The 12,293-nt window shown below is 54.5% G+C and overlaps 1 protein-coding gene across 5 annotated transcripts; it reads right to left on the bottom strand.

Moving 5' to 3' along the window:
• Positions 1-554: 554 nt before the first annotated feature.
• On the bottom strand, positions 555-11,079 carry IRX4 (iroquois homeobox 4). 5 transcript variants are annotated; one of them, XM_030012760.1, is made up of 6 exons: positions 10,295-11,079; positions 5,317-5,544; positions 4,129-4,380; positions 3,417-3,523; positions 2,075-2,400; positions 555-1,879 (listed from the first exon to the last, which is right to left on the bottom strand). In XM_030012760.1, exons 2-6 carry the CDS (start codon positions 5,359-5,361, stop codon positions 1,098-1,100), a joined length of 1,512 nt encoding a protein of 503 aa, XP_029868620.1. In that variant the 5' UTR covers positions 5,362-5,544; positions 10,295-11,079; the 3' UTR covers positions 555-1,097. The 5 variants fall into 5 exon arrangements, with proteins under 5 accessions (XP_029868620.1, XP_029868618.1, XP_029868621.1 ...); XM_030012758.1 differs by having other exon boundaries at positions 5,317-5,475; XM_030012761.1 differs by having other exon boundaries at positions 5,317-5,382.
• Positions 11,080-12,293: the final 1,214 nt, after the last annotated feature.

Raw genomic sequence — 12,293 nt, 5'->3', positions numbered from 1 at the left:
GGATCACACGTCGAGAGCGCTCTTTCTCCCTCTCTCTTTCTTCCCCTCTCTTTTTGTTGGCTGCACTCTATTTAATGTCAAAACGGTAAAGCATCTGTCCTGAAGTGCTGAAATATTCATGGAGGATCAGCGATTTCTCCATCCTGGCAGAGGAGCCGGAAAGCTAAAACGTTTCTTTAAAAGATCCAATTTTCCATGGGAATCAATTCCTCCGCGCAAGGCGGAGGCGACGTCGCGACAGAACCCGGCCCTTTGGGGCCGACCCCCGCTTTTTGGGGCCGACCCCCGTCCGTCTGCAGCTCTTGGAGGGGGGGTGGAGGGGTCGATGCTCCCCCCCCCCAACACGTCCCGGCCCGGGGGGGGCTGCCGGTAAAACGCGGAGAGCAGACAAGCATCCCTCTCCGCTGAGTCTCTTTCCCCCCCCTCCTCTCCCAGGGCAGCCTGTTGACAGTCCTCGGAATTACCGGGACCGGGCTGGGGGGGGGGGGGGGGGGAAGCGGAATTTTGAAACCTAAAAGTTATTTTTTTCGCAATGTAAAACGCCACCACTTGTGTTACCTCTGAAACAGACAATTTATTGGAGTGAACATAGCTTTTAACATATTCTCTTTTTTGTCAAGATAAATTTGTGCAGTAGGTGTAAACTCAGTAGAAGTGCTGTTTGTGAATTATATGCTAACAAGGAAATCAGGAGAAAAAACTCTCGAAAAGTCTTTATAACTAATGTCGGCATGCCTTAAATTAAATCTGACTTAAAATTTCCCGTTTGTAAACTTTCGGATGTAAACTTTTTAAGTAGGTCTACGCTATAGGACGTGCTTTTTGGACATGGAATTAAATAACTTTCACGACATTGATCCCTTAAAGTCGCAGCCAGGAGAAATTCTTCAGAACAGCAATGAGCAAAGTCTGTCCGTCGAACTGAGCGAACTGAACTTTAAATCCTCGTTTCTGTTGGGGTTTTGTTTGGTGGTTTTTTTTATTTTTTTTTTTTTAAAAAAAAGGAAAAAGTTTTAAACTCTCGCAAGTCTCTCTTTTCAGTGTAGCTGACTGTTCACCACGCGTTTAGAAAGTCCTTCGCCCCTCGGGCGGGCCCGTTAGGAACAAAACATTTTGCTTCCTGATTTGGGAAACGCCAGAAACTCTTTGTTCGAGTCATGGTGGGCCAGGTTGGAGAGCTGCCCCTTGAGCACGTTGGCACCGTTCCCCACCGCCCGTCCCAAGGCGCCCGTTTCCAGCACGGCTCCTTTGGTGGTAGCCCAGGAAACTGTCGTGTTGCTCAGGGCTTGGTTCAAAGTACTGTGCCTGAACAGGGGGTCGTGAAACACCCCGTCCACCCAGTTCCTGAGGTTGGTGACCGGTGAATCCTGGTGCCTATCGATGACACCGACCGGGGCGGAGACGGCGGCGGCTGCGGCTGCGGCGGGGGGAGCCGACCCCCCTCCCTGCCGTTTCAGCATGCAGGAGGGATACTCGGCCTGGTTGAGGGAGGTGGCCGTGTGCGCCAGGGACCAAATCCTGGGTTTCGCCTCCAGCAGCTGCTGCTGCCCCGGCTGGAAGCACATTTTGGACTCGCAACCGCGCTGCCGGGCTCCCAGCACCTCGGGGCCGCACTCCCCCCCCGCCGCCGTCTTCAAGCAGCTCCGCGCCCGCTCCGCCGCCTCCTCCTCCTCCTCCTCCTCTTCCTCTTCTTCCTCCCCGGCGGCCGGCGGCGGGGGCATCTTGGCGGGGGGCTCGGCGGCCCGCGGCGGGTGCGGGAGGAGCGGGAGCGGGTGCGGGAACGGCCGCCTCAGCTCGCCCTCCGAGCTCTCCGACTCGACGGCGTCCAAGTCCTCCAGGTCGCTGAGCTCCAGCTCCTTCTCCTCCTTGCCCGTGGGCTCTGCGGGGTGGGGGCGGGGGAAGGGACAGCAAAAAACAAGACAGACGGTCACTGGTCACTGCCCGGGGGTCGCGCTGCCCCGCGGCCGCCCCCACGGGCGAAGCCGGCGGCCGCCCCCACGAGCGAGGCCCGCCCCGGGGGCCGAGCCCCCGCCGCCGCCGCCGAACCGCTAAGTGCCTGTTTTTAGCAGGGTACCCTCGGCTTTGCCGCTCTTCATCGCCTCTTCCCGCGAAGCCTCCTCCTCCTCCTCCTCCTCCTCTTCCTCGTAGGGCCGCTTCTCGTCCGAGCACTTGTTCCGCGGGGGCCAGGTCATCTTGTTCTCCTTCTTGAGCCGCCGGCGGGCGTTGGCGAACCAGGTGGAGACCTGGGTGAGGGTCATCTTGGTGATGATGGCCAGCATGATCTTCTCGCCCTTGGTGGGGTAGGGGTTCTTGCGGTGCTCCTGCAGCCAGGCCTTGAGGGTGCTGGTCGTCTCCCGGGTGGCGTTTTTCCTCCGGGTCCCGCCGTCCATCGTGCCGTACCTGCGGGTACAGGGGAGCGCACCCACGGTCACACACGGCACCCTAGCCCCCCCCCCCCCCCCCCCAGCGATCCTGCCCGACGTGGGATCCCAGGGCACCGGCTGCTTGCCTGCGGTAGCCCCCCGGAGTGGCCGGGAGCGGGGGGGGGGGGAAAGCTGGGCGAGGACAGCTCAGCTTTAAGAGAGCGACCTGCCTCGAAAATTCAGGCCGAGGAAGAAAGCAAGGAGGAAGGGTTCAGCTAGCAGCAGCACCGGGCGATGCAAATCCCCGCTGTGCCGTGGCGGCGGCCAGAGGGAAGGAAGCGCCTGCCTTTATTCGCGGTAAAGTCAATGTCAACGTTTCGGGCAGCAGGGAGATCCTAGCAGCTTGCAAACGCGCAGAAATCCCACCGCCCTGTTGTTCGATCAGCCCCCCCCCCCCCCCCAAACAGAATACATCTGGGTGACCCCAGGGTGTAACTGTTAATAGAAATATATTTCCTCTTACTCCTTTTATTAGTAAGCTCTCCTAGCCTTTTGTTCCTGAAATTGTAGAAACCTAACGCAGATGACACTGGGCTGCGACTGAATATTTAATGCGCATCCTCCAGGAAAGGTCAGCGGCGCCCAACGGGCCTCAGAGCTTGTAAACGGTGTGTAAGTGGGTTTGCGCTGGTTTAAAACTAATAAACATACCAGTGATGCCCAAGCTCCTGAGCCTGACTCCGCGCAGGAAAAGCTAATTACCGCCCTGGTGGAAAGGGACAGCCCCCCACTCCGCCCGTCTGGGGGGGGGGGGGGGGCAGAGGACCCCCCCCCCGTGTGCCTGCGGGAGTGGGGGACACACACACACACACAACGTTTCGGTGGGGAAGGGGAGGTGACATCCCTGGGACCGGGAGGAAGATGCTGGGAGGCGAGAAGGCAGGTCCGCGCCTCGGCCGCGCAGCGGGGCGGGTGGGAAAGGGTGGGGATCTCTGGGGGGCGGGGGGGGGGGGGAGGAATTTGGGGTGGTAGTGGGGGGGTGTGTGGGCTTACCTGTCGTACTGGTACTGGCTGAGGGTGTGATCGTAAGGGTAGTAGGCAGCCGCGGGGGCGATGCCCGCATGCGCAGAGCCGCTCCCGTCCTTCGCCTCCAAACTGTTCTGCAAGAGACACCGCGCCGCCGCCCTCAGCCCCCGCCGCGGGGGGAGCCCGGCATCCCGCCCCGGTGTCCCGTGTCCGTGTGTCTGTCCCCCCCCGCGGAGGGGGGGGGGGGGTCGGGGAGAGTCGGGGGGAGGTCGCGACGGACCTTCCCGGAGGCCCCTGGGCGGCCAGCGAGATCAATAGAGACATTAACTCGCGGTGTTACGGTGCCAGGAAAAAAAAAAAAAAAAAAAAAAAAAGAAAAAAAGGAAAAGAAAAAAAAAAAAAAGGCTAGCTGGGAAGAGCGCATCATTTTTTTTTTGCCAAGCCGGGCTCTGGGCCGCCCTAAACTACCCGCCCGGCCGGCACCTCGTCAGGCGCGACTTTTAATTGCGTTACGGTGAGAACCGCGCCGGGCTTGAATATTTAATGACCGCGGGGTTGGATGCGCCGGGCTGCTCGGCTGGAGCGGGGGCCGGGAAGGAGGAGGAGGAAGAAGAGGAGGAAGAGGAAGAAGCTCCCGCCGACCGGCCACCCCCCACCCCGGGGAAGTGTCGGGGGGGGGGGGGGGGGGGGAAACGCGGGTCCGGCGGGCGGAGCGGGAGCATCCCCGGCGGCCGCTTACCAAGGAGTAAAAGGCAGGAGCCTCGGTGCCGTAGGTCACGTAGTTTCCATAGCCCTGGGGACCGGCGTAGGGACCACCGTAGACCCCCAGAGCGGCGGCGGAGTTGAGTTCGTGGCGGGCGGTGGCGAGCAGGCGGCTCTCGTACACCGGGCAATAGACGGGGGTCTGCGCGGAGGCGGCCGCCCCCGTCTCGGCCAGCGTCCGGCCGCTGGACTCGCAGCAGGTCGTCAGGGAGTTGGTGCTCATTAGGAACTGGAAGGGAAAGAGAGAGGCGCTGAGGGAGGCGGGGGGGGGGGGGGGGGGTGATGGGGAGGGGGGCACACACAACTTCCCAAACTGTAACCAAGTTTGGCTTTTTTTTTTTTTTTAAATCAGGTCGCAGATTTGGGGTGTCGCGCCCCTCCCTCCCTTTCCCTATTTTACTTCAATGGGGGTAAAAAAAAGCTCTGGAGAAACGCAGAGGTGCATTTGATCAGTTTAAAAAAAAAACAAAACAAAACCAACCCAACCCCAAACCCCACAACAACACAAACAAACGCCCCGTGACTGTGGGCGTTTAATCCTCTGTAATACGTTGCTCCAGCCCTTTGCAATTAAAAACTAACTTTTCTGGTGTGTTCTCACAAGACTGGGTTTACACCGGTTTTCTCCTCCTGCAGCACAATGCTTCCCATCTGCGTTTTTAAACCTTTTTTCTAAATCACTCATGCATATTTATTTTGACTGCAGATTTGTAGCAGCCACGCACGCATCTGTTATTAACCTGCTGGTTTAGAATATCCCATTATGTTTCTACGCTCCGGACCTCAGTACTTTCGTGTTTAATCGGTAAACTGTGAATTTAATCGGGAAAGAGAAAAAAAGCGCTGGGGGGGGGAGGAAAGGGGGGGGGGAGAGCGGTTGGGGGCTGGGGGATGCCTAGCTCCCCTTCTCACCTCCCTCATCTCTGCAATCCTCCCCCACGCGTCATTATCACCCCCAAACACCCTAAATCCCGCGTCTTCCCTCCCATTTTAAAATATGTGCGGGAGATGATAGAACTTGAGCATCTTGGAAAGATGCGGAACGAGCGGCCGATTTGCCGCTCCCGCATCCTAGAAAGGATCGCTGCCCTTCTCAGCCCTGGAGGGAAGTAATCAATAAGGACTGAAATTCAATCAATTAACGTTGGTAGGCAAAAAGTCTTACCTGGGGTGCCGAGGAGTAAGGGTAGCCAAACTGAGGATATGACATGGTACAGAGGCTCCCAGTTATCTAGAAACAAGGCGAGACGTCTGATCTGCACGCTATTGCAGCCTGGCTCTGCTCTATTGTACCAATTGATTGGTAACCACAGGTCCCTAGATGCTTATAGGACGAAGCAGAAAACCACATTTAATTTATTTACATGAAATCTTAAAACTTTCTTTCTTTAACCTAAGGAAAAAAAAAAAGAAGAAGAAAACAACAACAACAACAACAACAAGAGATGCATAGTGATTTTAGCACCTTCCCCTCTACAGCTAGGAAACAGAAAAAAAATGTTACGTGTGGGCTCCGAGGCTGGCAAACGTGACGGCAGAAATACATGCTTTGCACCCACGGAAAAATCAGGGGGGGCGAAGAAAAGTGATACAAATACAGCAGTTCAGAAGCACGTTGTTTTAAAAGAGCCGAGCCTCTGACGTCACGCAAAACCTATTCAAATTAACCTGCCTGTAAGTTTAACTTTTCTTTTCGGGAACCTTTCCCCCGGCGTGGAAAAGAGACACCCCAGCATCCCTCTCAGCCTGCCTGAGAGGAGCGAAAGTTTGGAAAGCTCTCCGGCAGCGGCTACGCCTGCTTCCAACATCTCTGCGCTCTTCTGCGGGGAAGGGGAGGAAATGAATGGTTTTAATCTGAAGGATCAATGTTGTATCAGCTAAGATTTCCCCCCCCCCCCCCCCCACCCTCCTTCGTCACTGAAGGGCTGGTAAGCACTTTTAATTAGAAATTAATTAATGAGCAGCTGCTTCTTCCCACCCCACAGTAATAATTAGTCTCAATTACAAACAAGACGTATGAAGGGACACACGACTGAGTCTTCATTTAAGATTTAATCAACAGTTAAAATTAGCGCTAACGCTGACAATAAAGCACATGACATGCAATCCTGCTTTTCTTTTCGGCTTTTATTCCAGACGTGTGATTACAGGTAGAAAACCCTACAAGCGTATGCCGGGGGAATGAGTGAAAGGACGTGACTTTTCACGTTAAAAACCACTTGGATCCCATCGCAAACCTCCGCTGGAAAAGCCAGCCTTTGGAGGGGCGGAGGGCCGTATCCAGCCTGCCTGTGCTCCGAGGGGGTAAAAGCGGGGTTTGGGGGGGGAATTAGGGAGAAAAGGGGGTGTGCAACTCCCAAAGTGCTGTTTCTCACCCAAAGAGCAAATATCTTTTTGGCGGTGCGGCTATGGAGGGGAGTCCCCCCCCCACCTCCGAGTGAAGGAGGGCTTGGGAAAGAGTCTTGGTCTCCATCCCACCTCTGCTATCAGCCTCCTTATCCTCTGGGGGGGCGGAATCACTCCCCCAAGCAGCATCCCCCCCCAAACAGCATCCCCCCTCTGCTTCACTCTCGGAGGCAGCGGTCGTCGGGGGGGGGGGAGATGCTGGGGCTGCCGGTCGGCGGAGGTGGCCAGTGGCCACCTCCGCCGACCGGCAGCCCCAGCATCTCCCCCCCCCCCGACGACCAGTTACCGTCGGGGCAGGGCGGGTGGAGGAAGCGGAGGAGTCAGCTCCGAGGCTGAAGCTCGGCTGCTGGTGCAGTTGAAGGCTGCACCCGTGGTGTGCAGACTTGCTCAGAGAGATTCCTGGGTTCAGACATGTGAATAGCCCCAGGGTCACACTCTAATTAATGATGATGTTCTCTTCTTCTCCCCAGCTGGAAGACTGCCTCCCAGAAACGAATCTGCCCACACTGACAGCTCGATTGAGGGTGATTGATGACTATCTGGAGACCACAGTACACATAATATAATATCTGCTGCGTAATTGCTTTAATTTACAGATGAAAATACTAGTTCTCGGATTGAGTTAGACTACGACGAGCGGCGTTTTGTGGCGTTTTAGAGTGTTTGCAAATAAGAGATACCAGATACGGTACATGCAAATTATCCTGACAGCTCAGTATCTGTAGCCGGGAGAAACGTATAAAGAAAGGGAATCAAATGACATTAATAATCGGGTTTGAATTCTGTATTGATTTTTGGTGGGGAAGAAAGTGCTTTTTCTTTCCTCACCTGAAATGCTAATACCCTCTTCTTTCTGGGAATATTAATAACTTAGCCACTGGGTTCCTTTTACAGAAACGCTCCTCTATTCCTCCCGCTCCCCCGGTGCTGCCAGGATATAATGATACTTTTAGCTACTATTTACGAGCAGCTTCCTTCTCCGCGACGTGCTGACGGGCTATCGCATTGTTTGGGAAGAAAAAGCCACCCGGTGTTTACACAATGGTCTGCACGCAGCGTTTGGTGCTGCTCCCTCTGCCTCCTGCGCTGGTTGCGCTGGGGGATGTTTATTTAAGCCCTGGAGTATAACTCAACGGTGCTAGGGAAGAAAACAGTTGCACTTATCTCAAGAGCGGCTCGGTGTAAAGCACTATAATTAGCTGGGAGAGCCAGAGAACTGCCCGGAGAAGTCCTCTCAGTTTTCCAGGCTAGAGTTTGGGAGACGTCCTGGTGTTGTGGTTGGGTTTTGTTGGGGTTTGGGTTTTCTTTTTTTTTTTTTCTTTCCCTCTTTTGATAATACTGCAGATGTCAACTCCGCAGTGGCCCACAGAACACTACAGGTTTTGATATTTAGATGAGTCTATTAAACTTTAAAATACAAGGTGAAATTCAATATTTATAGTCCTTGTCTATTTATATATCACAGTTGTCTTTCACTGCACCATGCAAATACTCCGGTGCCCATTTTTGCGCTGAACTTTCCTGTATTAATCATGATAATTATTTGACATTTTTCTTTGCAGCTTGCCTGCTCTACTACTTTACCCCCGGTCAGCTTTGTGCCAGTTCCAATCTGTATTCCCTAGAAAGCAGTCATTAGAGGGGGAAAAAAAAAACCCCAAACCAAAACAAACCCAAACAACCAACCCCCAAACCCCAAAACAACAACAAAAAACTTAATAACCTTAAACGCTAAAAGCTGACATTACACCTTCCTCCAGCGTTCATGTCTGGTTTCACTTACAATCTACAAATAATGGCCCTTTGTTGATAAGAAACTCAACGCAATTATATTTCATCTTGAATTTTTGGTGCCAGCGCACAACCGTGCAATAAGCCCCACAATGATTTAAAACAACCTTTGTGGTTCTTGCACATAAACAACGTAACACTGTTCAAATCCAAGCAAAGACGCTTACTGCTGTGGGCTATATCCTTAAGCATTTGGAAAATGCAAGTCTTTGCCGTGCAATAAAAATTGATCCTCGTCAAAGCCCCTTTCCTGTACAAAGCAGTTAACAGCTTTCGAGAAAGAGAAACGCACACCGCTTTCTCCAAAGTTGGAGCAAGTAAACCCATCGCGACCAAGAGGAAAGGCTGGAGAGTTCTTTCCCCTCCTGTAAGAGCCAGCCTGCACCCCCAGACGAGCAGGAATCTTAAAGCCAGAGCCCAACCACGTCTGTCTCCGAGGGTTATGGGTTTCTTCTCCGAGAACCTGGAGCCAACGTTCATACAAGTTTTATCATAAAAGCATGAAACGAGAAGGAAACGCTGTGATGCTGGAACAGGCCACAGCAGGTAAAACAGAGAACCTCTTCAGGACTAACGCTTTGATGGACGTCTTCAGGGACGTGATCTAGAGGCAGTTAATGCAGCTACACTTTTACTATCTGCATTTTCATCGCCTCCTCTTTTGGAGGGGTTATTGCCACTCCTGGAAATATTTCAGCGACGGAATTTGCTTATGGGCTAAACAGACTTTAGCGAGCTCTTTCGGTCGACTTTGCTTTGTTTTCACGTTACAGATTTAAAGCAACCTTGACACCGCCTGACAAACGCTGTGAAGCTCTACACGTTGCCCATTTGGGATCTGACATGGAACCGAGGGCAGCCTACAACATTTTCAAGTAGATTAGCTCCCATAAACTCGCTATCGACAGTAAATACGATTGTTTTTCCTGAGCCAATCTGAGGTGTAATTGCATCTCCTGCACTCTGAATCGAGGCACAGCGAGCCGATGCTGCCGACCTGCACGAACCTATGCAATGGCTTGCGATCGGTAGAGCTGCGATGACAAACATAGCAGTTGCATAAGAAGGCGCCGCTAATTAATTTACTCAGATTACAACCGCACGCAAAATCAGTTGTTCAAAGCTGTCCATTTCAATGCTTTCATTTTGTAAGTCTTCAATCCTCTTGGCAAACAGTCTAGATTAAAGCAGAAAGGCCTCACATGCTCGTTCTGTTCTTCGGATTTATTAACTTTTCACACTTAAGAACTAGAGCCAACACACGCGCTCTCACACCCACCCACCCACCCACACGCACGCAAAACTTTTCCGCAAGAGAAGCAAACGCTGCGACCCGGGCAGCTGCTGCGTGCCTAGTTGGACCCTACAACATATCCACATTGACTTGCCCGGTGCAGAGCATCGCAACTACGCTTTTACTAGCAAAGCAAAGGTTGGGTAAGCTTTCCCTTTGCAGCTCCTGTACCCCCAGTGCCGCAGAGCGGTGGGCATTCAGCCGCCGCCGCCTTTGAGCTCTCTGGCAGCGGCCAGCGGGAGCATACTTCCCTGCGAAGATAAAACTTTCCTCCTCGCAAGGTCAAATTCTTAAAGTTTGCCTTAAAATCCGGAAAGTTTGACTCGATGCCTTACCTTAGCGCTCGCTGAATACCATATCCACACCCCCTTCCCAAGAAATAACACATATGTTAAAATACATTTGCCCTCTGTCCTAGGTAAAGATTGCACAAAGCCAAATGATTCATCACAGAGAGTTTCTCTTCCCTCCAGCAGTTCGTTTTCAGCTGCCTTGCTGCTAAAGCAGGCTCCGAAGGAGGGGGGGGGGATAAACCCCACCGCCCCCCCCCCCCGCGCTTCCGTAGGGAGAGACAGACACACACGCACAAGCATCACCACCAAAACAAGCAGAAAAAAAAAAAAAAATTTTTTTTTTTTTTTTTTTTTTTTACCTGAGATCACGCCAGGCTTCGGCTAAAACCTCGGAGCGACGGCTGTGCCATGGCAGGGTTTCTCTCCTCTCTCCTGCGCCGGCTGACTTTGCAGGGAGCTGCGGAGAACTACCGCAGCCATGTCTCAGCGTGCGGCACCTGAGCGCCGAGCCCTCGGGTCCCCAGGCACCACGGTCACTTCCCTAAACCCCCTGTACCAGAGTGACGTTCCAGTGAATATTTCCACCGCTCGCACTCTTGCCTACCGATTTCACGCTTCCCAACGCCACCCGGCGCTCCGTCTGCCAACTTTTCCCCGTTTTAAAACCGAAGCAGCCGGCTCCGCTCCCTCCCGCGGGTTATAAACGCCGGCTGGGGCGTGGGGGACACCATAATTAATAGCAGGTTAGTAAAATTAGTGCTGCCGCTCCGATGGTTGGCCTCGTCGCCGGCAATAATTGCATCGATTCGGGAAGGACGCGAACGTCCTCCATTTAACCTAATGATCTGCGGGTAAGGCAGCCGTAGCGCTGATTAACTGCGCGCGCCTCCAAACTCTCATTTATCTCCGCGAAGTCGCGACTGAAAAGGCGCTTAAACTTACGGGCAACTCTCCCTGCCTCTCTCGCCGTCTTTTGTTTCCCCTCCCGTTTGAGGAGGTGGGCTGAGGACGCCGGCTCTAAACCCCTACGTTCACCAGACGGCCACCTCTACCTGTCCGCCCATCGGGTTTCAGCTCTAGCCCACAGTTAGCCACCGGAGTCGGGAAAAACGGAGCTGCCCCGGGGGGCTGCCTGGCCCAGCGACCCCCGATAGCGGGGAGGGGGTGAGGGGGGGGGGGGGGGGCGGCGCGGCTGCTCCCGCCACCCGGGACCCGTTTCTCGCAGCCCCCCCCCCCCCCGCCCCTGCTGCCCCGTCGCCCCGGGGCCGTCGCCTCCCGCCCTGAGCGCAGCCCCGGGGGGGCTTTTTCGGGTTGGGGGGGACGACGGCAACGCTGTCTCCCTCTTATCCTCTCCGTCTGTCCGTCGGTCCGTCTGTCCCGCCCGGTATCAGCCGTAGGCTGCCGCTGCCTCCTGCGGAGAAGTTACCCGGGCCCGAGGTTGGGCGAGCTGGCAGCGACCCCCCCGGTTTTAAATGCGTTTGGTGGTGTGCAGCCCCCCCCCCCCCCCCTTCACCACCCCCCTCTGTCACCCCCGGGCCCCCCAAGACCGGCTGCAGGGTCCTTGGCCGCTGCCCCCCGGGGCCGCGGAGCCCCGCGGGGGGGGGGGGGGGGGGGCGGTCGCCTGCGAAGTTTTACAGAGCGGTCGGTACTTTCTTTCCTTAATTGTTTGTTCGGCAGGAAAAGGGACAAATCGGGATTGACAGAAGGGGGGAGGAGGGATCAATATCATTCCTGTTTAAAGGCGTGAGCCTGGGCAGACGTCTCAATGAGACAGAGGAGGAGAAAAAGAGAATATTATGCCCTACCTAATTAAGGGAAGACAAAGAGGTGTGGGGAGAAAGGTTCGGGAGAGGTGGGGTGGCAATGGGAATTTTTAATCCGGTGTCTTCCCGCCGTAACCACCAAGGCTGAACAGTAACGTTAATAGGGAACATCTGTACATCGACAGATTTATTCTTGCCGGAGCTCTTTCATGCCTGTGTCATTTGCATGGACCCGTGCTCGTAATGTTCGACACACGCTGCACCTTGTAGTGCAATGACAGGGTAAATCTGATGAATGTTGAGACTGGGAAATCCTCTTCTCTTTCCCCTTTCTCCCTCCTCGGATTGCCCTTGCAGCTTCCAAGGCGGGGAAACCACCCGGAGAAAGACAACGTGAGCCTTCTCCCCATCTGCACTTGTAAACAGAAAGCCAATCATGCAGCGAGCCTTTGCATTTTAAAGCACAGTAACAAACCCACAGCGACGTGGATGCCTGGGGCTGCCCGCCCGGGGCTGGCCTGCTTGCCGGGAAGACTGAGGGACATGTGGCCCGGGACAGGGGCATCGCTCTGCTTCCCAACCGCCCCACGGGACA

This window comes from Aquila chrysaetos, chromosome 4 (assembly GCF_900496995.4).
Source record: "Aquila chrysaetos chrysaetos chromosome 4, bAquChr1.4, whole genome shotgun sequence".
In the NCBI taxonomy this organism is placed as follows: Eukaryota; Metazoa; Chordata; class Aves; order Accipitriformes; family Accipitridae; genus Aquila; species Aquila chrysaetos.
The sequence above is the reverse complement of the archived record's forward strand: the minus strand, read 5'-3'. Positions and strand labels throughout refer to the sequence as shown.